The sequence below is a fragment of the Engraulis encrasicolus genome, chromosome 3, assembly GCF_034702125.1.
Source record: "Engraulis encrasicolus isolate BLACKSEA-1 chromosome 3, IST_EnEncr_1.0, whole genome shotgun sequence".
Lineage (NCBI taxonomy): Eukaryota > Metazoa > Chordata > Actinopteri > Clupeiformes > Engraulidae > Engraulis > Engraulis encrasicolus.
The window spans coordinates 15220893-15247287 of NC_085859.1; the positions used below are offsets into that span (position 1 = coordinate 15220893).

The window sequence follows — 26395 nt, forward strand, 5'->3', positions numbered from 1 at the left end:
GTTAATCCTGTCCAAGCCTCTATCTACTCCATTTTGGATTACTAATTACTATTACTACTTAAACTTTTGAAAAATCTGGATCTACAGAGGGGTAAAATGTGACTTAGTCACCAGGGCCCCATGTATATAGAGGATCCACACAATGTCTGATTTATGTAGATATATAGCTTGGGGCAGTGGTGTAGTCTACGTAGAACGCGGGTATACAGAGTATACCCACTTTGAAATTTCAGGGATTTCAGTATACCCACTCAAAATTGATTTATCCATTGTTTTGAATAGCACATATACTGTATATACAGTATACCCACTACAAACAATGCTCAAATATACAGTATGCCCACCATAAAAAGTAGACTACACCACTGGCTTGGGGGATTTATTTGAGCTGATTGTACAATTTGCTGCTACGCCCTTGGGGGGGGGGGACCAAGGTTCAAATCCGGTCTGGGTCATTTCCCAAACTAACCCATTTCTCTCCCACTTGTTACCTGTCTCATCTTTACTATCCTATCCAAAAAAAGGCATAAAACTCTCATGAAAAAAATGTGTGCTTCTATACAGAGAGACTTAGAAACGAAGGAAAAATGCATAGCACACAAAAAAGTAAGGTTAGTGCAGATGAGTAGGCGTTTTTTTGTGTTCGAAATGGTCTTGGAGGAGAAGAGTCTTCACAAGCTTTTGGAGGGTTGACACACAGTATCAGCCTCTGCACCAGAGGCAATCAAAGCCAGGAATCAGCGTCAGAGGGAGGTTAACGCCGGGGACACGACACATGCAAGAGAATTTGCGAAGCGAAGCGAAATTTGCCATTTACGGTACTTCGATGAGGCAAGTGAACAGAATGGAAGAGGGGCGAAAAAGTTAAGACGAGTTTAAATCTTATGTAAATGCCGAGCATATTTCCAAATCAGTTTGAAATTTTACTCTGTGAATGTCTCCATTTTCACCGGTATAATGTCTTTAATGCAGTGGGTAGAGACTCATTTTCAGAATAACAGCAACAAAAATGGATCATAATAGGCACTCACTGTTTCAACCACTGGATCCCTTCCACTAGCTGATTAAAAATCTGAAGGGACTATTGAGTCTTTGCAACACTCACTTACTTTTCTGATTAATGCCCAGGAACCAGATTTCATTATTGAAAGGGATTCATCTCACTTCAGTTACCTAGTTATTTCAGTAAGAAATGTTCACTTGGAATGCTTTCATCTTCAAGCTTTATGCTTATAGTTTTATCTTCAAGGTGTAATAAAAGGGCCACCAATGGTTATCTCATAAGTCATATTACTATGAATGTGCATACGTAGTGTAACTGATACAAATAACTGCAATTAAAATCTGTCTGCAGACACTATCTGGATAATGCCTAAAATACTGTGGCTTTATTCTTTCATCAGAAGAAACTGTACAACTCCCACACGCTGACCATTTTGCAGTAACTTTATTCACAAGGACCTGCTGGTCCTTCCAATAGTTAAAACAAAGTGTGGTGAGGCAGCTTTAAGTTATCATGCTCTGGATCTTAATGATTATTTATGTAATGATGCCTTTCATTTTCTGTGTTTATTCTCTTATTTCATACCTTTTTTTTGTCTTTGCAACGATTGTGTGCTTTTAATTGCACTTTATTACTGTCTTTTATCTCTGCTTTATTTTTTTGTAGATCACATTGAGTTACACACGTTTTATGAAATGCGCTATAAAAACAAAATAAATGTTGAGATTACTGTTTTTCTATGTAGAAAGAAATGTACTGATCCAGTTGCTCGCACCCAAAGACCTTTTTTTTTTAACAATCTGGAGTTGAGCACAGGTCATACCCAATGATACCTCTTTGGTCATACCCTAAGAATAGAACAGGAAATGGCTAGTACCTGTGCGGAACAGGAAATGGCTAGTATCTGTGTGGAAGAGGAAATGGCTAGTACCTGTGCGGCGGAACAGGAAATGGCTAGTACCTGTGCGGCGGAACAGGAAATGGCTAGTACCTGTGCGGCGGAACAGGAAATGGTGCGTACTTGTGTGGCGGAATAGGAAATGGCTAGTACCTGTGCGGCGGAACAGGAAATGGTGCGTACTTGTGTGGCGGAATAGGAAATGGCTAGTACCTGTGCGGCGGAACAGAAAATGGTGCGTACCTGTGCGGCGGTGTTCCATGGCACATGCCTGGTCCTCCTCCATGACGCTCAGCATACCCCCTCCTCCCCATGGCCACTCCCACGTCTCAACACGCCCACTACCCAGCCAATAGGACTTCTGCAGAGGGAAGTACCACGGCCGCGGCAGACCGTACATGCCTATTGGGGAACGCAGAAAAGAGGAGAGAGAGAGAGAGAGAGAGAGAGAGAGAGAGAGAGAGAGAGAGAGAGAGAGAGAGAGAGAGAGAGAGAGAGAGAGAGAGAGAGAGAGAGAGAGAGAGAGAGAAATTGATGAGACACTAGTGAGATCGGACTTCTGCAGATGGAAGTACCATGGCTGAAGCAGCCCGTACATGCCTGTTGGGGAATGCAGAAAATAGAGAGAGAGAGAGAGAGGGAGAAAGAGAGAGAGAGAGAGAGAGAGAGAGAGAGAGAGAGAGAGAGAGAGAGAGAGAGAGAGAGGGAAAGAGAGAGAGAGAGAGAGAGAGAGACTGACTGGTGAGACACGACTACAAAGGGACCTTCACAAAAAAAAAGCACATCAAAGTACTGTTCTGAAGCCATGCCGCAGCACTATCTTGAGTGGAGTCTGACAACAAGAGAGCTTCTTGTAAGTAGACACGAAACTTGGTGGTAACTAGGGATGCACGATACAATTTTTTTGGAGAACCGATACGAGTGCGAGTACATTAATGTCTGTACTTGCCGATACCGAGTACCGATACCGATACTGAAAATAAATGCACAGCCTTGTTTTATCCACCTGTGACATTTGTTTTATTGCCCATTTATATGTAGATTTAAACGTTAGTAAATGTATGAGGCGCCGCTTTTTTCCCCAGGCTGCTTTCAAGTCAATGAAACTTGATGAGATGTTGCGTTGTTTTGTGTAATAGCAGTATCGGTGCCTGGTATTGGCGAGTACGAGTATTAATGAGTATAAAGTATCAGGGCTCGATACCGATAACAGTATCGGTATTGGTGCATCCCTACTGGTAACAAATCCAAAAGAGTAGATTAGAAATGCAAGAGGAGGAAAAAGGGCATTGGCAGTTGATTACTTTATGTTTTTTACCAATTCCCCCTATTTCTACACAGTAAAGAATGGACTTCTCTAAATCCAGAAAGATCAAAACTGTGAAGAGTCAAATTACTCTAACATGGAGTCAAAAGTCAGGGTAAAATTCTGCAAGGCCAGTGAAATTTCAGCTCCACAGCTCTTAGTATTTACACAATAGTGGGTAGAATTAACTCCGAAAATGTTACACTGACCAAAAAGTAAAATGAACATTAGTTTTGAATGGGACCAGCTGTTTTCTGAACCAGAGTTAATGTCAACTCTTTTACTTTGCAGTTGCACTGAATACCCAGCTTTCAAAAAAAAAAAAAAAAAAAAAAAAAAAAAAAACAAGGTTGCAACTAATGAGTCATGCTATCCTATTCTGTATTCATTTAGTCTTCTGGTATATGCATTTATTTGGTATATATTATTCTGGTATATGCATTTAAAATTGATCATGATCCACATCATGAGATCATGTTTTTACATGCACTCCTCAGTTCCACAGCAGACTGAGTCAGGGGGGTGGCGGCAGCTGACTGACTGACTGAAGCTGCAGAGGTTTCGCTCAGCAGCAAGTACATAGAAGATGAAAGACATTCAGTGTTCAAGGTCGCGAAATCGTCTCTCATTAGAAAGAACTGCAAGACGCTCTGCACTGAAATGAGGAAGACAAAAAGGCAGGGACATAATAGAGACAGAGAGAGAGAGAGAGAGAGAGAGAGAGAGAGAGAGAGAGAGAGAGATGGCTGCAAAAAAGGGATAAAACAGAGAGAGCAAGAGCGAGACTGAGACGTCATATCCTACAGCAGTGGTTCTTAACCTGGGGTGCGGGCACCCCCTGGGGGTGCGCCAGAGATTTCAGGGGGTGCGCGGAATATTGTTTGTGTTTAGGTTGTGACCAAAATTCTATTAGCAAACATTAGAATTAGGCCAAATCCACATTAAGACATGTTTTGGTCCCCATGTAAAGGTAATGTCTGAAGCAAGAATCATTGTAATGAATCACTTAAATAATTTTTTTAGTGCGTATACACATGTAGAAGTTTAGGTTGGGGGTGCGCGGCTTGTCTTGGGCATAGGTAAGGGGGTGCTTTAAGAAAAAAGGTTAAGAACCACTGTCCTACAGGACAGAGAGCATGAATCCTTGGGAAGGCTGTCATACAGCACATAGAACGGGGAATAGAAGCGGAGTTGCTATGGCGACTGAACAAAATCTCTGTCTCCTGACAACTGAAATCATAGTGAAGAGGTAGCGTGTCACTAGTGTCGTGAAGGTTTTGAGGGTTGGACAGAACTCAAATTCAAAAGCAGGAGCAACAAGTGATAGGAGATACTGCCCAGTGCAGCGCCGTGCCAGGAACCATGGCAACTAGAGGCCATAAATACGTGGAACATTTTTCTTTTTAATACTTTATTGCAAGTTGGTTCACAAAAACATAGTTTTCTTCTGATCATTTCTAGCTCTATCCTGAGGCATTTTCTTTTCTCTTTTTGTCCTTTGAAGGACGTGGAGCATTTTTGGGGAGCCTAAATTACAATTTCCTCATTACTGCAAAGAAATACAGATAACATGGATTGCATAATACGTAAAATAAAAAAATAGAAATATGGGAAATGGAATCTTGTTCTGAGTGAAGTGTGAGCAGTTTTGGGAGAGATGTTGCTCATGAGCTATAATGTGCACAACTGTAAAACCAAATTATCCTCTAGTCTAGTTATAAGAATGTCCTTTCAGCTTGAAGAAAAGAGCCAAACCGACGTAGAAAAACTGTAGAGTAAAGAAACTGCTACATATGTCTTTGCATATGTCCCGGATGGCCGTTTAGTTCACTTCACTTCACCAGGCAAATTAAATCAGCTGAAATCAACTCAAAACATGAGCAGAAGGCAGCAAGGTCAGAGAGAGCAAGTTGTAGTAGAAACGCCAGGCACGCTCCACCGCTGCTTCAGACAGTGTTGCCAGATTGGTCGGTTACCCACCCAATTGGGCTGCTTGTGATGGTCGTCTGCGGGTAAAAACGGGAAAAATCGGCCATTTGGCGTTTTTTTCTGCAGTTTTATGCCCAGTTTTCTCCAGTTTTATGCCCGTTGAAATTGGGCGGAATTTAGCGTCTCTTGGCGATTTTTGAGCACCTTTTGGGCGGGATTTGATCAGACACATCTGGCAACACTGGCTTCAGAATGCTCTAATGCGGGCAGGTCAATCTCAGACCCTGGGAGCAAATCTGGTCCACAGGGTCATTTTCTTTGGTGTGTGTTGTTTTGGAACCGGCCTTTTCTTGTTAGTGTGTGTGGAACAGGCTTGTGCAAAATTCTGAATTGAATGAATTTCAATTCAAAGTAATGTCATAATATGACCACCACTAGGTGGTGTCATTACCTTGAATTTCTTTGAATTTAATCTACACCACCCATGGAAAGAACATAGAACACCACCACCTAGTGTTCGCATTATGACATTACTTTGAATTGAAATTCTTTCAATTCGGAATTTCATACAAGCCTGGTGTGGAAAGGCAACATCTTGAGCTGTGTCACAGGAAAATGGGTGGGCATAGGCTGCAATGTATTATGCTGTAGCATCAAACGCAGGTGCAGCAGCAGCAGTATCAGCAGCGGCAGCAGCAGTTTACCTGGATGCACGGCCTCAATGTACCAGGTGAGCACTCCGTACACAGTGGCGTCGATGATGAGCATGACGATAGACAGCAGCAGGTTGAAGTCGTCGCCCTCTACTGGCGACTGGTTGATTGTGCGCCACTGGATGCCCACGCCGGCCACCTCGTACAGGGCGAAGTACTTGGAGCCCAGGCCGAACGCGGTGGTGGACATCAGTGACTGTGGAGAGAGGGAGGACAGGACAGGACGAGTCAAGTCAAGCCAAGTCAAGTCGGCTTTATTGTCAATTTCTTTACATGCACTGGTCATACAAAGAATTTGAAATTACGTTTCTTACTTTCCCATGCAGACATAGACATAGACTTTAGGTGTGGACATAGACAATTAGACATAGACAATTAGACATAGACAGTAAGCATACATATACCTATACCTATACAATACCCATACAGACGTACTGTGTAAAGTGCAAGACTGGGCAACAGCACACAAACATAGAGCGTATAATAAAAGAGGTAGTGTTGTGCATTTCCAGTTATGTCCTGAAAAGACGGGTTTCAGTTGTGAAAGAGCGAGAGGGAGTGACTGTGTCAAGAATTTTGGTCACACATCTTCACTGGCAAAACCCAACAACAGAGAGAAGCAACAGGCTACTGGCATGACAGGCTGCTAGTACATGACCATTGAGTTCTCATTGAGAAGAGAAGAAAAGGAAAGAAATAGACCTGTGATATGTGTGAGGACACATTTGTGCTACAGGTGCCAAACAGAAAGCAGCCAAGACCCAAAACAGAAAATGTGCAAAAATTCAAGGGTTTTCAAATACTGACAAAAACGTGAAGTACTGTGTGGTCCTAAGTTTCAGGCCATGTGTTTTTTATCTTACTCTCCTCCTAGCCAGGCCCTGCCGTCCTCGTGACGCAACATCTTATGTGTTGCTTCTAGTCAGGCCAACAACAATGTAAATACGTTTCTGATCTCCCGAAAAATCGGGAACTCCACCCACTTTGTCGGACACCAGTCAACCAGTAGCAAACCTAGCGAGGCAGGTCAACCATGCCGTTTGGGAAACAATATTCGTTATGCTGTTGGTCAGACCAAGTCACAAAGAGATTTTAAAGTCGATGATAATCAGGCTACTCTCCTCTCGTCAGGTTCAGACATTTCAGGTGAAAATATTATATTAAGCAATTGGAATCAATTATTGGAATTGGAATGGTAATGCTTACAGTGGCTTGGGCTTTCATTACATTTAATCTGCTGAAATTCCAATACAGGTATATGGCCTTTGGTCAAAAGGATATAATGAACACCTCATTGTCAACAGTCCCACAAATGTCTATTGCAAATGAAAAGTCAGAAACTGCTAAAAGAAAATCCAAGAAAAGATCACAATACATATCTTACATGTTAATAGGCCTATCATTTAATGTCATCGTTTACGTAACGTCATTGCTGTATGGAATGTATTTACATCCTAGTGAGTCACTCGGTATGAGGGCGGAGGAGACCGTTCAGATGGCTACTGTTATGGCATTCAGCAGACACATGAAGTGGAAATAAGTCTATTATTGGAATTGTGCCTGTCACCAGCCAATTGTGTTACCGTTCCACTTAGAAGGACAATCATACCAGTGAAAAAGCCATCTCGATGAGTCCCATTTTACCGCCATTACGTAAAGCTTTTTGAGCTCATCCTTTGCAGTTATTTATGACTTTAAAACAACTTAGGATACACATGGGGTAAAATAATAATCAGTCACATATAATGCATTACAAAGACAAGCAGTGGAAAAAACTACATTCATTCTGCTTGTGTTCTCATCACTGACAACTTGTATCTGCTGGTTTCATCGACAGAAATAACTATGAGGTTGGACTTTTAGTTTCTGAACCCAGATTGTCTGTCTGTGAATATAAAATGAATGACGATTGAAAGTTAAAAAAAAATAGAAAGGACAACATACAGTAGATTTATTTTCATTTTCATCCACTCATGGTCTTTGAAATGCAGTTTTGTAACAAATTCTCAAACTTTTCTTTCTCTTGTTTTTCTTTTTGTGTGTTTTGCTATTCATGTTTGCATTGCAGTTATTGTTCTTTGAAGGACAACCAAATAAAAACAGTTTTGAAAAAGAGAGGATTATGTATTAGATAAGAGAAGAGCATGTATGCCACTAGACATTTCCCGAAGGCTGTGATCTTGTCATGGGTAATGTAAGTGTAATGTAATGGTAAGAAACTGGCGTATCGCTATGTACAGTATTTCTCGAAGGCGGTGATCTTGTCATGGGTAATGTAAGTGTAATGTAATGGTAATGTAATGGTATTATCTTGTCATGGGAAATGTACAGTAAGTGTAATGTAACACTGAGAGAGCAGCATATCGCTATGCATTTCTCAAAGGCTGTGATCTTGTTGTTGGTAATGTACTAAGTGCAATACAATGGTAACAAAACAGTGTAGCGTAAGCCTATGCATTTAACGAAAGCTGTGAAGTTGTCGTGGGTAATGTAAGTGTAATGTCATGGCGTAGTGTAGTGTAGTGTAGTGTAGTGTAGTGTAGTGTAGTGTAGTGTAGAGTAGTGTAGTGCAGTGTAGTGTATGGCAGTGTAGTGTAGTACTGCTATGCATTTCTCTAAGGCGGTGAAGTTGTAGTGTGTAGTGTAGTGTAGTGGAGTGTAGTGTAGTGCAGTGTAGTGTAGTGTAGTGTAGTGTAGTGTAGTGTAGCATAATGTAGTGTAGTTTAGTGGCGTACCGCTATGCATTTCTCAAAGGCGGTGATCTTGTCGTGTGCCACCTCCTCCCGGATGGCCACGTACATGTAGGGCACGTAGCTCAGGAAATAGATGATGCCACCGCAGGCCGACGCCAACTTGGCTTTGGAGTAGATGACCGACACCAGGAAGCTGAGGAGAGGAGAGGAGAGGAGAGGAGAGCACACCACAGGAGGCAATGCATCAAAACCTGTGTTCAAATAGGGGATGTACCAAATCCTGATTTTTAAGTTACTGCCGAATACCGAATCCACTGCTTCAGATTTGCCTGAAGCTGAATACCGAATCATACTCTGATCACAGAAACCGAAATGGATACTGAACCCCCTTAACAAGGCCGAATCCGAAACTGAATCTTTGATTCAGTACATCCCCAAGCAATTACTTAAAGATTCTGCCAAATAATCTTTTTCACCTCTTCGAATACAGAGGTGTGCAAAAGTGCTGTACTTTAGGACCTCTCCACATCCTCTAACACCTACTCTTTTTCCAAGCAAAAGTGATAATATCCAACACATTACGTATGATGCACACTATTATTACACAGATCCTTCTACATGTTTATTTCAGCATGATCCCTTTTAAACGGGGGAAAACTTTGAAATGCAATACAGAGAATGCGACCAAGAAGATGGGAGACATCTGCATTTCAACCCCATTTTCATGCAAAGTTAGAGCGTGAGGTAGGGCCATTATATTGCACTTTCACTTCGCTGATGCTTTTAACCAGAGCCTCTTACACGCTTTGCTCAAGTGCACTTCACTTCTGGATGCGTGTGGTGCAGGAGAGGACAGGTTATTTACAACACCCAACCACATTTCCACTACTGGCACAAGACTTACTCAAGGTTCGCACGTCATCATGTGAAATCCAAAGGAGTGTGAAAAACCTTTTAAAAAGAAAACGTCGCTTGGATTGTTACCGAAGCAAAGCCACAAGACAAAACTGACTCAAACCTTCAACTCTAAATCTTACAGTAAGACCAAGATTTTCAAGGCTGATGAATCAATCATCTTCCTGGATGCCAGATAAAGGTAAAATGTCTCATTTTCTGCTCACGCGTTACCATCCTCTCATACCAAAATGCCTCTAAAAAACCAAAATGAGCAAAATGTTTACTTACAGTCAGTCACAGCTGTCGTTACCACAACAAAATGTACATACTGTTGTTTCACATAACCCATACTGTATGTTGCAACACCTATCCTGCCAGCTTTCTACTATATTTCAAATCTCCCATCCCATATTTCAAATCTCAAATCTCTCCTTTCCAAGTACAGTCTATGGTATTCTCCCATAACTCCTGACCCACAAAGTCATTGTTTCACTCCCCCGAGAAGATTTTACTTATTAGATTACATTACATTACATTACACTTAGCTGACGCTTTTATCCAAAGCGTCTTACCCTTTATTTACAGGGTATTACTTACAGTCCCTGGAGCAGTGTGGGATTAGATGCCTTGCCATGGATAGAGGTGTAGGGAGAGGTAAGGGTGGGATTCGAACCTGCAACCTTCTGATTTTATAGTAAGACCACCTCCCTAACCACTCAGCCATGGCTGCCCCTTTTGCAGACTTGTACGAAATTCCGAATTGAATGAATTTCAATTCAAAGTAATGCCATAATACGAACACTAGGTGGTGTCATTACCTTGAATTTCTTTGAATTTACGTAATCTACACCACCCATTGAGAGTACATAGAACACCACCACCTAGTGTTCGTATTATGGCATTACTTTGAATTGAAATTCTTTCAATTCAGAATTTCGTACAAGCCTGCCCTTTTGTTACTTTGTTCCAAGAGCCAAGACCAGAGAGATGGAGTTACCAGAACATGATGGTGGCGATGGCGTAGATGGTGAGGAAGAGATGGCGTTACCAGAAAATGATGGTGGCGATGGCGTAGATGCTGAGGAAGAGCCAGATGATGAAGGGGTCGCTGTGGAGCAGGACGCGGCCGTATTTCAAGATGGCCGTCAGCGCCGTCACCGAGATGGAGAGCTGCACGAAGCCGGTGATGAACCAGGCGACCCAGTGCACCGCGTTATTCAGACCCATCATCTTCATCACCTGGAAGAACACAACACAAACGTCATAGATAGATAGATAGATAGATAGATAGATAGATAGATAGATAGATAGATAGATAGATAGATAGATAGATAGATAGATAGATAGATAGATAGATAGATAGATAGATAGATAGATGGATGGATGGATGGATGGATGGCTGGCTGGCTGGCTGGCTGGCTGGCTGGCTGGCTAGATAGATAGATAGATAGATAGATAGATAGATAGATAGATAGATAGATAGATAGATAGATAGATGGGTGGCTAGATAGATAGATAGATAGATAGATAGATAGATAGATAGATAGATAGATAGATAGATAGATAGATAGATAGATAGATAGATAGATAGATAGATAGATAGATAGATCACCTTCAAGACACAGGTGCTACTGTATTTTAAAGGTTCAGTGTGTACAATGTTTTAGGTGTTCATTATCAAAATGATTCCGGCCTGACGTCATTTGCTGAGCCTTCCCCATCCCTCTCTCCTCACTCGTTTCCTGTCACTCTCTCCCACTGTCCTGTTATAAATAAACAGAAGCAAAGAGTAGAACTCAAAACGTTTTCGGTCACCAGACCTTCCTCAGTGCGACCTTCCTCTGGTGACCGAAAACGTTTTGCACTTTTGGGTAGCACCTTGATCACTTGTACATATGTACTGTAAAGCAATAAATCAATTATCGTATCGGCTGCTGGTGTCCGAGTTCTACTCTTTGCTTCCGTGGATTATCGCTTTGGAACCAACGCACCCATAAGGACTGAAGTTACTGGCGCGACACCCCTCTGTCTTTTGTCCTGTTATAAATAAAGGCATAAAAGCCCCCAAAATATCTTAAAAAAAGTCTGTTCAGGGCCAAGCACTGGGACATTGTGTATCCATTTGACTTTGCTCAGAGCAACTTTAGGTAGCAGCGCTGTTGCCAGATATTTGGTGCCAAAACTATTACAAGTAAACAAAAAACAAACAAGAGATATGGTATTATGACCTTGAATTTATAGGCTACTTGAACGTAAAAGACCAAACCAGAGGTCACTGGAGCACTCAGAAAGAATACCTTTTATTTTCCATAAAATACCTTTTATTTTGAGGTGCAAACATTTGCCTAATGTTACGATATTCACTGTTTGCCTACCTCAGTGTCTGTTACCACTGGCACCAGCTAAGGCATATACGCTTCCATACCCATAGGTTTTAGAGACAAATATTTTGACATTGTGTATCTGACTTTGGGAAGAGCAACTGCTGGTGCCAGCTGTTTGGCACCAGCACCTTTCAATGTTCTTTCAAAGACTTTCAACTGAAGAGGTTTTGAGACAGAAGACTAAAAAACAGACTTGGTTAGATATCTTTTGATCAAGTTCCCCTGCCTCACACCTACACCTGCATTACTGAAGGTCTGTGCTCAAGGGCTTTCATGACCCTTCATCAATATGTGAAAGAAAAGTGAACGCACACGTGGGAAACTCCAACTTCATTGTCATTGTGTGACACAGCACTCCACAGCACACAAGTGCACACTGTACACAACAAAATTGCATTTATGCCTCACCCGTACAAGGGGGCAGCCCTCAATGGTGCCCCAAGGGAGCAGGGCAGCGGGAAAGTACCATGCTCAGGGTACCTCAGTCATGGAGGAGGATGAGGGAGAGCACTGGTTAATTACTCCCCCCACCAACCTGGCGGGTCGGGCATCGAATCGGCAAACTTTGGGATACAAGTCTGACGCCCTCACAGCTTACCCATAACTCTAAATATATACATATTTAACCGGATCACACCGCACTCTCCATTAAAAGGTGCCAAACATAAACATAAAATTGTAAGAAAAGTGTCTGCACACTTAAATCCTCATTGTACTCTTTTTAATCTGCCTCAGGGCTCAGGTCAGCAGACCGAAAGCAGACATTTGTCTTTCAATTTTCACTAAATAATATATATACATAAAATGAATATATCAATAAATAGGAACCTCTTTGAGTCGGTGCTCCTTCTCGGCCACTATGTGCTGGATCATCATGGCCACCGAGTACACCCAGGAGATGACCATGCACAGGGGCATCATGTGCTCGATCACAAACAGGAAGCTGAGCAGGAAGGGAACACAAGGGAGGGAGAGAGAGAGAGTATCAGGTTAGACTCACTCACTCACCGCTGCCGTCTGGAGCTGCTGCAAAACCATGTGGAAGTGTATTACTCAATGATGTGTATGGAACCATCTGGGCTGCGTTTCCTAAAAAACATTTAAGTAGTACGTAGGCCAAAGTATGAGGCGCCCCCTAGCCCCATAATGTATGTTGTTCCACCAGTCATTGAAAAGTTAACTACCATTGAACTGTGACATTACACAGGGCCTTCAGTAATGCACCATGACTTAGTCAGTGCTATTCTGGTAGCAGCAAATTTATAACACTGTGTCTTAATGGGTTGTAGCTCCTTAATGCACGCCATAACTTCAGTGGCATGCTGTAATAGTCATTGAAAAGTTAACTACCATAGTACTACAATACTATGACATAACACAGGGCCTTTAGTAATGCACTTCGACTTGGTCATTGCCATGTAGGTAACAGCAAATGCACAACGCAGTGTCTTAATGGGTTAAAGAGTTTTGGGAAACACAGCCCTCTTCCTTGGTGTCTTCTACTGTAGGTCTTTCTTGCTTACTCGTCTCGTGTGTAGCAGGGGTACGGGAACATCTGCACGTAGTTCCCTGGCTCCACCACGTCGTGCCCTACAAATGTGTTGATGATCGCCCTTTCCATCATGTCTGGACGGGGAGCGAGAGAGAGAGAGAGAGAGAGAGAGAGAGAGAGAGAGAGAGAGAGAGAGAGAGAGAGAGAGAGAGAGAAATCAGAGTGAAAGACCAAGAAAAAAAATTGTAAAGGATTAGTTAAGTACAACAAACAGGATTAGTAAAGTATACTACAATATTTGCTTCTGGTTCGGATGCTTCAAGATACATTCAAGGCAAAAAAAAATCACGAACTAAAATTAGCATGCACCTCACAAAAATACAATTCCTGAAGACCAAGATCTATTCTCATCATGCAAACTAAGACGATGCAATTTTTAGGGCAATTTTTTCTCACTTTTTGCTAGTCATGTATTTCAGCAAAAACTGCACCTCCATGAGTACACAGTGTTAGTTCAACACTTAGAGAGTACTTTGGGATGTTAAACTGACTCTCTGAGAGTTGAATCGACATTGCAAAATGTACTGTGTAAGTGAGATAAGAGAGGAGGACAACCAGTCTGCTGACTCCACACCCAGAGCTGGTATAACCAATAGGCAAACTAGGTAATTGCCTAAGGCCCCAATATAATAAATAGGGCCCCCCAACAGTCAGCCCTGGCATGGTATATGTCTACTGTCAATGGGTAGAACCGCCACTGTCCACAGCTCTCGTGATGGCTGCCGTCAGGATGCCAGGTGCTGGGCATTAGGGATTAGCATAGCAGGTTAAGCACAACCAAATTTACTTAAATAAAACATGACGTGTGGATAGGGGCCTGGCATGACGTGGCTTCTGGCCTGCCTCAGACACCCGTTTCTGGCTAAAAGATGTACTGCCTCGCCTAAAAATGATTATTTATTTTTGTCATTCGGTCAGGTACTTTGCAAATGCGGCAGAAACAACCCCGGGTTCATCCCAGGGCAATGGCAGTGTTGTGATGCTAACAAATAGCGCTTTTTAGCTCAACTGAGCCTCGCCAATATCCACTGAAATAAAGCATGACTACGGCTGCTAAATCCTGTGGTAATAAATATATCAAAGTATGTCATCCTGACTGACATTTATATTTTGTTATGGCCGGGGATTAAGAGAAGGGAGGCATTTTTACAGGGCTACCATTTTCATTAAGTCATTAATGGGTATCAGTGGCGAGCGAACCACTTTGAGAAAGTAAATGTCCTGTCATAAATTCCTTCTGCCTGAGCTCGTAACATGGACTTCTTCAATAACTAACTTGCAGTATCTATTGGGCTGATGACGGAGGCAAATTACTGTGTCCATCATGTAATGTCAGACAATTTCCATTTTGAAGCAAAGCAGGTATATGTGACTACGTTTCTGGGGAGAAAACAGTGGCCTCAAATGTACGTATACACTATGTTTATGCCGTCTGATGTATGTAGATCTTTGTCGAGTGTATTGAAATATTTAGTTTCATAGGTGTCTGACATCACAAAAAAAACATTGGCACAATAGCGCCCGTTATTTAGGTGAACTAGCTAGAAAAAATATGTGGTAGGTCTTTCACGATGTGAACCAGGAATGTCCATCACTGACCCCCTAAACTTACCTTGGATCCACACAAAGCCATAGAGGAAGTAGAATTTCCCTCCCGTGTTGGGTCCGGGTCGCCAGTATGCACGTCGAATCTCATTGGTCTTTTCTGTGAAACTGGAGTTCTGCCTGATCTTATACATGACGTGCGGAGGAAGAGAACCATCCTTGTTGGTCTGAAAAATCACACCTGGCAGATGAGGGGGAAAAGAGGAGGAATGGAGAGTGAGAGAAAAGATGGAAGAGAGAGAGACAGAGACAGAGACAGAGACAGAGAGACACACAGAGACAGACACAGAAAGACAGAGAGAGAGAAGGGGAGACAAGGTGAGGTTAGGCGCTGAATGATTTCTAACCGAGCCTTTAATGCTTTGATTCATTCACGGATCAATTTTATTTCAAGATTCAATGACACAATATGAGGATAATGCTCCAACTATTTTACAATACCACGACAGGTGAAATCCCACTGGAGACATACCGTAAATCAAAACGCCAACAGCTCCATTCACTGTGCCCTATTGAATCCCAAGCACCTTCTCCTAAACTACAGTTAGTTATGCTAATGCCAGGAGACAGCTGTGACACCGCTGCAACGCCATGTAAACACCTCTTTCTTCGGAATTAAAGGAAAGATCAAAGTAAACTCGACGGAACCATTTAATTCGGATTTATTAATTTGAAATTAAAAACATCATGTTAATGTAGTGATTGTGTTGAGAGAGAGAAAAAAAAACATTTTAATCAACTCTTAATATTGAATATATTAAATATTGAATCCCAAGCCCCTTCTCCTGAACTACAGTTCATTATGCTAATGCCAGGAGACAGCTGTGACACCACTACACTACAGCAGCACCATACCAACATGTTGCTCCCAGCAGCACAGCAGCCTGGACCGGACTGGGTAAAAAAAAACAGACCAGGAATTTTCACAGAATACCGGTCTGCCACAATGAGAGACTTACTGACAAGCCTGTGGTAACATTCTTCGCCATGCATTATGAGCCAAAATGAATATTTAAAACTGACTCTGAGAGGTCAGCTATAGCAGCATGAGGACTGATCCCACAACATTTAGGATCATCAACAGTCCACTGGTCAAATAGCCTGATTTCAAATCTCTTCGAGACTTGGTCTGACCAAGAGCATAGCAATTAACATTTCCCAAATGGCATTGTTGACCCGCCTCCCTTGGTTTGCTAATGGTTGACTGGTGCCCGACAAAGTGGGTGGAGTTCCAATTTTTCGGGAGCTCAGAAAGTACTTGCATTGCTCTTGACCTGACTAGTGGCAACACTGAAACTGTTGTGTCAGTAGGAGGACACGGCCTGGCCACCGGGCAAGTGCCCTGGATGCCTTGGTTTCTTCCTGACTATAGGGTTTTTTTTCTCAGACCTCACAGAGCTTTTTTTTCTCCCTACAAACTATGATTCAAGCGAAAAGGAGTTTTTCCTCACCCCTGATGCCACCAGGGGCCGCATCTGAGCGCCCAATCTCTGTGTGACTATCTATGACTTATGCTAGGCCCAGCCACTATGGACCTTACGCATCTAAGAATCCTGGTCCTAACCTACGTTCACCTTATGACTCTACAATCTCTATCTATCTCCCCTTTCTCTGCCTTCCTGCTATCTCTGCCTCTCCTCTATACTTCTCCTTTTAAATCCATCTCTAACAATGATATTTTTTCCCATTTGTTAAGCACTTTGAGTTACATGCCTTGTATGATACAGTGCTATACAAATACAATTATTATTATTATTATGGCCAATCCAGCCATGACAGCAGCCAAAGGACCAGAAGTTTGGAGGGCATCATTGTGTCGAGAGAGAGAAAAAAATCAAAAACATTTTAATCGACTCTTAATAAAGCTCCAATCTGCTCCGTGCCAAAAACTAATCAAGCTTCGTAATTAAGCTGCACGTTTCTCATGTCACGCATGTTAATACGGGCTCGTTAGTGCCATAGCGGATTTAGGAGATGAAACAACAACAACAACAACAACAACAACAACAACAACAAACACACAAAAACAAAACAGCACAAAAATCGTTCCGATCCAATAATTCAACTTAAAGGATTTATCCGGAGTTGGAACAAGTTTGCCTGATTTTTGCATGTTTGGGATGAAATACAGTCACTCTAGAGCAAAATCAAGGCAAAAGGATGCGTTTTGAGAAAGTTTGATAATATCACGTTAGCCTCGTTAGCCATATCAGCTATGCAATATGAAAGATGCGGGCATCGTTTTTCGGCGGTTACACACATTTCAAAAACACAACATTTTAAAGTCTTGCACAGCTCAAAACAACGTCACACTTAGCTCGTAATATGTTGAGGGTATCCACACATAAACCAAAGTGTCCAAAGTCCTTCATGTATTCTTGAAAGGTCTGCAGAATGTGTTTTGTGAAGCTACTACCTTGAGAATATCTAAATTACGGTCAAGACAACTATTTGACACTAAAGCCCACCAAGTAGATTGCCGAGTGCGTCGCACCATCAGCTATGATTATTTCCATAGCGAGTAACCACAGCTGATGGTGCGACGCATCTTTCATATTGCATAGCTGATATGGCTAACGAGGCTAACGTGATATTATCAAACTTTCTCAAAACGCATCCTTTTGCCTTGATTTTGCTCTAGAGTGACTGTATTTCATCCCAAACATGCAAAAATCAGGCAAACTTGTTCCAACTCCGGATAAATCCTTTAACTTAGTGATCACTGCTCTTTCCAGGTCATAAACTTGTATTTCCTATTAATCTGTAAGTGAAGGCACTGTAATAGTGTCAAATGAGTCCTAACTGTTCTGGCAGGGCACCAGCTGTGTACGGTGTGAAGAGGGAAGGAGAGCTTGAACAGTAAAGGCCTGTCTACAACGTCTACAATGGTAACTATACCTGTAAAGATATTTTCATTCACACATACAAACGATAACGCCTGTTTCTCATCAACATCAACAAGCATAAGGCATGATGTCAATGCATTCTAAAGAACTCTGATTGGCTCCTGGAGTTAAATCAATTCTTAAAGTTTCTTTTGTTTCAGACATGTAAACGTTTTTAGCCCTCGGGGTAGGAGGTGTATCTGATACACCTGGGGCAGTCGTGGCTCAGTGGTTAGAGCACTGGGTTGGCAACCCAAGGGTTCCCGGTTCACCGGACCACGGCTGAAGTGCCCTTGAGCGAGGCACCTAACCCCCACATTGCTCCCCGGGCGCCGCTCAGCAGGCAGCCCTCTGCTACGGACTAGTGTGTGTACTTCAATGTGATTCACTAGTCCAAATGGGATAAATGCAGAGAAAGAATTTCCCCTACCTAGGGGACCAAAATATGCTCCAATCCAAATTGCCTCCAATTGGCTTCATATATTAAATTGATAAGAACAGATTCTACAAGGATTTGGTTCAGCATCAGTCATCCTGGTTATAGTTGATTAGTGAATGGCGCCATTCGCTAGAGTTATAACAACTTTTGGTAAAACTATATTTTAGGGATACATCTATAAGCACTAATACATACAATGTTAATGCCTGCATAAGTAACTTCTAAGGTATGTACTAAGCAAACGTTAAGGCCTACTAGGTCCTTACTAAGGTTAAATTGGTAACAAATCCCTTATTGTGCATGAACAAGACATTTGCGAATACATGCCTAACAAATGTTTGATTTTGCTGAGTACATGCCTTACAAGTTACTTATGCAGGGACATTGCATGTATTAGTGCTGATAGATGTGTGCCTAAAATAAAGTGTTACCCAACTTTTAAAACGTTGAAGTTTAATTATTTTTATAGTTATCGTTCTTTATACAGTACAGTAGATGTGAACTGGTGTACTCACTGGCAAACACGGAGACGTTATCATGGTAGGCCTGGTTCAGGGTGTAGTTCACGATGCTCTCTTCATCCGGGAAGCCTTTGAAGATGTCAACACTGACCTGAAATGTGACAAGACAAGACATGAGGACAAAAAGAGATAGGGATATGGAGGTAAAGACCCCAGACAATTTGGTGAAATACAGTAGGCAGATGGAATGGTAAAATGTCAACCTAATTATGACAGTAGGCCTATTTATTGTGACATTTTTATGACATTTTTTATGACAATATTGTGACATTTGTAATAGATGGGTTGTGCCATAGACATGAAGTGTCTGTCTGTCTGTCTATCTGTCTGTCTGTCTGTTTGTCTGTCTGTCTGTCTGTGTCTGTGAACTTGGAAGTCAAGTAAAGTCAGCTTTTATTGTCAGTTTCTTCATATGCACAGGTCATACAGGGACATTGAAGTTACATCTCTATATATATATACCATGCCAGGACAAAGACATATACAGGAATGACATTTACAGACTGACATTTAAGTGTGTCCTCCTGTCTGTCTGTCTGTGATAACTGGGTCATCGTAACATCGTGGATATGAGGTGTGTCTGTCTGTCTCTCCATCCACCTGTAGCAACTGGGTCAATGTACCTTGGACATGAAGTCTGTCTTTCTGTTTGTCTGTCTATTCATACCTTGGATATCAAGCAAGTCTGTCTATGTTTGTATCTACCTGTAACAACTGTGTCGTACCTTGGACAGGGGAGGGCTAACAAGGCACCTTCTGGAAACTCTTCCCCCGACGACATTGCGAAAATCAAGAATTTTATTTGTGCACTTTTATGTGTACTTTATTTCCAGGTAATTACCACACTATTGCAATTAAGACATAGCATAGCGGTTTTAATCATCAGTTATAAGCATTTTTTGTCCGATTTTGTGGGGTTTTTTGCAGGATCTCCACTGGCCTTGTGACCTTGTGTCTGCCTGTCTGCCTGTTTGTCTATGCTGTGTAATGACATGTATCTGAAATGCTTGATAAAGACCCTGTTGTGTTGAAACGTTGTATGACTTGAACAAACCTTCAAAGTGGAGCTACAGCGTGCAGACTTCTAATCTTTCTATTACCCATCTGTGCCGCACCTTGGACATGACGTTAACCTGTTTGTCTGTTTTTGTGTAACCACTGATGTGCTGTATCTGTGTGGCACAGTAAAATTAGAGAACTGCCAACAGTAAACTCTTTTAGTAAACAGTTAAAATTATGGCTACTGGATTATCAATGCTGTCAACATAATCTTACATAGTTAGTACTGGCAGCTGTTTAACTTATTTGGGTATTGTATTTTGTAATTGTATTTTGTATTATATATTTTAAAATGTGTGTGTATTTTTGACTCTCTTTTTTTACAACTGTGTGCAATAACTGTGTCTTTTTTAAGGAACATCAAACCTGTCAAGGGACAAAAGACGGAAATTAGCCTCTTGGCTACAATCTTGTATATTTAGCATTTTTGTTTAAATGCTGGCAATATATGCTGTCCCTTTCTTAAAGGGACACTGTGCAGGAAATTGTCAAAAAGGTACTGCAACTATGATGCTTATTAAAATTGGGCTGCCTATTGCCAAATTTGATCTTTACATGAAAGTTTACGAAGTATTAAACAAATGAAGAGTTCAGATGCAAAAACCCCTAACTCCATTTCTGAAGACCAGCACTTCTATATTTTTAGAGAACCCCATTGTTGGTTTGGTTTACATTCATGTACTTGATAATACATATAAATAGTTATATTACATAAATAGAATGAAAAAAATATGCAATTTTGATAGCTTTGTATTAAATAAAAATGAATTAAGATTATTTTCTGAAAAGGCACTTAGGGGGTTTTGCATCTGAACTCTTCAAATATTTTCTAGTATGGTCCAAGTACAGTCATTTTTGCAGCTAAAAATGGCGGACCATGGAGAAGATCCCCATTTTCATGTATGAAAAGTGCAATTTTTCCAGTCATAATGAATACTTAGAATTTGATGGTGGTGGTTAAGTATTCATGAAAAAGGTAACATTAGTGAATGGGCAGCATGAATTCTGGAAATAAACAACTAAAAATTTCACACAGTGTCCCTTTAAATAAATTAACTTGTAAACCTTGGACATGAAGTGTGTCCATCCGCAGGCTGCGTTGTCGATGGTGTCCAGCTGTTCCAGCAGGGTGGTGGTGTTGGGGAGGCTGAAGTTGCCCTCCAGCAGCCCCCTCAGCAGCTCGCTGTCCGACACGTTCAGCAGCTCCGGGTGCTGACGCAGGTCCGAGGTGAACTGCAATTACAATGGAAGATACAATGAATGAACACACAGAGACAGAGACCAATGAACAAACACACATAGACACTCAGACACACACACACACACACGCACACACGCACGCACGCACGCACGCACGCACACAAACACACACGCACACAAACACACACACACACACACACACACACACACACACACACACACACACACACACACACACACACACACACACACACACACACACACACACACACACACACACACACACACACACACACACACAGAACACATGCACGCATTCACACACGCACGAACGCATGGCATACCCGTAGTCTAACAGTAAATGCTTGGTCAGATATTGGGACAACAGGATTGCAACACTTACTAATACTGTTGTTCTAGCTTACAACAATTTGGTGTATTTGTGCAACACTTATATTATTAATCAGGTTGGACTGCTACGGCATGTGTGATTTTTACGATATGTCGAAGCGGCAGAGCCAGAAGTATAGCTTTGCCTGCAGAACAAAAGCATTTACGATAGTCTTTAACACTAAAAGGCCTACATTAAGAACAGTAACAGAGAACAAGGCTCATTTAAGCTCAAAGTATTTATTCAAAAGGGATCGATTCTTAAGTGCTCTGCAGGATGTAAAAAAATGTCCTTTGCAACACTATTTCATTTGGCTAAGGTTCCTTGGCTACATTTTCTCAACTGCTTACCATGACAAAGTTATGGGAAATGGGCATTATTTTATGTCTACATATATACTGTTGTGTTATTTTACATTATTTCTTGGTATACACATTAGTACTGACTACATGTCAGCCCGTTGAGTGGCCTCAGCCAGAGATCACCCAAACTACTTTTAAGACTCAGTGAGACACATTTCCGAAATATTATTCACTTGTTCACGATGTAGTTCACTATAGGTGTCATATCAGCTAAGTGTACACTGTACAGTAATATAATGTAAATGTAACGCAAAAAAAAGTCTGCTGCTTTTTTGCCTGTAGTCTGTAGAGATTTGGTGGATCAGCAGCCTCCACAGAGGAGAAGTGTGAAGATAAGTGTGTAGTAATGTGGGGGGGTTAATGTATGTGGTCTTTCTGTGTGTCATTCTGGGTGGTGTTGTGTAATGTGAATAAAAGGGTAGTGGGTGCATAACTGTTGAAGCCAGGCTAGGTGGTGTTGTGTAATGTGAATAAAAGGGTAGTGGTTACATACCTGTTGAAGCCAGGCTAGGTGGTTGTGCAGTTTCCCCTCCTCCAGAAAGGCTCTGAGTTCCGCTGAGATGTTGAGCCACACACGGGCGTAGTGGGTCACGTTTCCCACAAACGCAAATGTCTCATTGGCCTGGAAAACAGCAGGTGACATTAGCCCACATACAAAAACATGACCATACATACATCACAGGGCACCAGCACTTTCTTTCTTTTATATTTTTGGGCAAATATTATCTCGACCTCTTGCTTGCGGTGTAGTCAATGGGGAAATAATGACTTTGTGTGCTTTGTGTGGTATTGGACTGGAACGGATCGATACGGAGGATTGAGCAATAATTTAGCCCAAACAAATCAATTGGATGATGATGATGATGCATGGAGGAACATGATGTGTGTGTGTGTACAGGGCTTCCACCCAGCAGAGCACTTGCCTTCTGAATGACCTTGTCCACCTGTGAGCCGATGGGGGAGTAGAGGATCTTGGGATTTGTAGTCATGAGGTGTACCAGTAAGCCCAGGTTACGCTGCTCTTTACTCGTGAAGCCCAGAGAGCTCATGTTGCCTTGCTTAAGAGCCTCAGGCTCAATTATTCTGATGTGGGCATAATAAAGGCAGAGAGAGAGAGAGAGAGAGTGAGAGAGCGTGAGAGAAAGAGAGAGAGGGGGGGGGAGAGGGAGAGAGAAAGACAAATCAACAGAAGAAAGGGAACTATGCAAAGAGATACATATCAGACAGAGGCCTTCTGAGTTTTCAGAAACATGATCTGATCGGTGTATTTTTCTGCTCCAAAACAACAAAGCAATTATCTGTCGATGTGTCTTTTTGTTCTATACTTTTGGAAGTGTGGATTTACAAGTAAATGCTTGACCCATTTCTTCCTGCTGTGGTCAGATATTCAAACCAATCTTATCCTCATTTTTAAAATGGGACGACTGTATACCACAAATAATACTATATCACATTTCCAAACGATGCTATATTATATATAAAAATAGCCCGGCACTAGGTCGTCTTCGTAACGCATAATCCATCATCTAATCTCCCTAGCATATTGTACAGTATAATTCATAAAGCCAGAACTTTTCCTTTGGCACAAAACTGTATAATCCCTTTTTCTGTCCTCATTAAGTGAGTGCATGTGTGGATGGGGAGACTTGGAAATTGCAGGGATCCCAAACAGCAGATGGCCAATGGGTAAATGGGCGAACGCCTCATCATAGAGTAAGTGACCCCTGTGAAACGAGGCAGAAATAAACCCGCCATAACCTCTGTGTACTGTATGTGCTCCTTAATTTCATCCGGGATCAGTGAAGTATCTCTACCACAGGAGTCAACAGTAAATCTAAAAGTAAATTCATGGTGTAAGCAGGGCTCGAGTTGTTTAGTTTAGTTTAGTTTAGTTTAGTTTAGTTTAGTTTAGTTTAGTTTAGTTTAGTTTAGTTTAGTTTAGTTTAGTTTACAGTATTAGGATCCCCATTAGCTGGGCTCAGACCCAGCTATTCTTCCTGGTGTCCAACAATAAAATCACACACACTTAAAAGTTCTACACAAATCTGTACATTCATTTAAGCACCATACATTGAAAAGAAAGAAAGAAAAAAGAAAGAAAAAACATTTAATATAAACATACATTACTATAATAATGGTTTAAGACCTTGTGACAAACATCTCTAGTTGACTTGACTTCATAAAACCCTGTATATAATATGTTGTGTTTTGTTTTAATTTGACAGCTTAGTGGAAGCATGTACGTAGGCATGTAGATAAAGTACATGTATGATATGTTGGATTAATGTATTACCAATTTAACCATAGTAAGGACCTACTAGGACTTAGCTGGTGCATAGTACACGCCTTACAAGTTACTTATGTAGGCATTCAAATTGTATGTATTAGTGCTAATAGATGTGTAACACTAAAATAAAGTGTTACCCTATCTATTACAAAGTATACACTATCTATTACATTATATGTAATCTGACTACAGATGAGACAATGTTTGCTGTTGTCACAAATAAAGGAAACCCAGAATATCTGGCTCAGTGTTAATTGAGTGTGTTACTTTAATGTGAATTCTCATTCATGAAAACCTTCAAACAAACCATTGTTTGCAACAAGTGTGACACACATTCTTGCCTCGGGATATGTGATGTATTTTCTGACAGAAGCAAGTGGTTTTACTGTTTCAACAAAACACCGTTTTGATGAGTAACAACCCATGAAAAGCCACCACCATTTATGAGGCATTCTTCATTTCTGATTATGGGTACAGCACATTACATTTAGCTGGCGCTTTTATCAACAGCGACTTGCAGCTATTTACAGGACTTTGGTTACAGTCCTTTGAGCAATGCGGGGTTAGGTGCCTTGCTCAAGGGCACTTCAGTCATGGATGGCCAAGGGAGGTGAAGGGAGAGGTAAGGATGAGATTCGAACCTACAACCCCCTGATCTTAAGACTACCACCCTAACCATTATGGTCTGTCAAACTTTAGACTAGAATGGAATAAAATAGAATAGAATGGAATAGGGTGTTAGGAAGCGCTGTGGTGCGGTGCACTAACATGCATGTCCTAGGTTCATATCAGGACCCATGTTCAAATCAGCCGTGTGTCATTTCCAGATCATTTCCCAACCTTGCCCCCTCTCCGTCCCCTATTCTGTCCCTGCCCAGTGTTGCCAGATGTGTCTGACAAAATCCCGCCCAAAAACTTCTCAAAAAACGCCAAAATGTGCTAAATTCCGCCCAAATTCAACAAATTACATTGACTTCTATGGGCCAAAAACGTCTGAAAAAAAAGCCAAATGGCCAATTTTTTCCGATTTTTACACGCAGACGCTCATCCCAAGTAGCCCAATTGGGCGGACACCCGCCCAATCTGGCAACACTGTCCCTGCCCCCTCTCAAACGGTTCTATTCCAATAACGGCAACAGAATAAAATAGAACAGAGTCACATGAAATGAGTCATTGTCACAGAAGAACACAATCACATTGCGAAACCAACACATCAGACTGATAACATGAAAAGCTCTCTCTCTCTCTCTCTCTCTCTCTCTCTCTCTCTCTCTCTCTCTCTCTCTCTCTCTCTCTCTCTCTCTCTCTCTCGCTCTCTCTCTCTCTCTCTCTCTCTCTCTCTCTCAGATACATCGAGCCCATCTGTGCGCTTCAGACTCCACACACCTGTTGTTCCCACACAGGATCGGCTGCAGTCCGGCCCACAGCTGCACAAAGGCGGAGAACTGCGAGCGCGGGTTCTCCCCCTCCGCCTCCTTTGGACTCGCTCCTCCTCCCGCTCCTCCTCCTCCTCCTCCTCCTGCTCCTCCTCCTCCCTCCGCTCCTCCTGGGGTGTCTGTGGTGTTAGGGCCCCAGGTCGTGGTGCTGGCGCTACTGGTAGTCAAGTCAAGGGTAACACTTTATTTTAGGGATACATCTATTAGCACTAATACATACAATGTGCCTGTATAAGTAAATTGTAAGGCATGTACAAAGCAAAATCAAACATTTGTTAGGCATGTATTCGCAAATGTCTTGTTCATGCACAATAAGTGATTTATTATAAATTTAACCTTAGTAAGGACCTAGTAGGCCTTAGCATTTGCTTAGTACATGCCTTACAAGTTACTTGTGCAGGCATTAACATTTTATGTATTAGTGCTAATAGATGTATCCCTAAAATAAAAGTTAAGTCAAGTGTACTTTATTTGTCAAAAATCTACGTAACAGGGTTAGTACAGAAGTTTGAAATTGCGTTTGACCAATCTCCAAAGTGCAGTTAAGCTAAAAACATATTAATAAGACATTTACAGTAATCTCTCTCTCTCTCTCTCTCTCTCTCTCTCTCTCTCTCTCTCTCTCTCTCTCTCTCTCTCTCTCTCTCTCTCTCTCTCTCTCTCTCTCACACACACACACACACACACACACACACACACACACACACACACACACACACACACACACACACACACACACACACACACACACACACACACAGACACACTGAACTGACCTGCTAGAACTACTACTACTACTACTGCTGCTGCTGGTGCTGCTGTTGGAGTTCCAAGG

General features: G+C 41.8%; 1 protein-coding gene across 1 annotated transcript in view; it reads right to left on the reverse strand.

Moving 5' to 3' along the window:
• abca2 (ATP-binding cassette, sub-family A (ABC1), member 2) overlaps positions 1–26395 on the reverse strand; it is a 134563-nt gene that overhangs the window by 48172 nt on the left and 59996 nt on the right. The window contains exons 12-23 of the mRNA XM_063195913.1: positions 25511–25708; positions 22761–22920; positions 22331–22459; positions 20950–21117; positions 18820–18916; positions 14988–15161; positions 13347–13449; positions 12652–12766; positions 10488–10678; positions 8585–8735; positions 5841–6045; positions 2145–2303 (exon numbers count right to left, since the gene is read on the reverse strand). Coding sequence (XP_063051983.1) covers positions 2145–2303; positions 5841–6045; positions 8585–8735; positions 10488–10678; positions 12652–12766; positions 13347–13449; positions 14988–15161; positions 18820–18916; positions 20950–21117; positions 22331–22459; positions 22761–22920; positions 25511–25708 — 1850 coding nt within the window. The remainder of the gene's footprint in view (positions 1–2144; positions 2304–5840; positions 6046–8584; positions 8736–10487; positions 10679–12651; positions 12767–13346; positions 13450–14987; positions 15162–18819; positions 18917–20949; positions 21118–22330; positions 22460–22760; positions 22921–25510; positions 25709–26395) is intronic.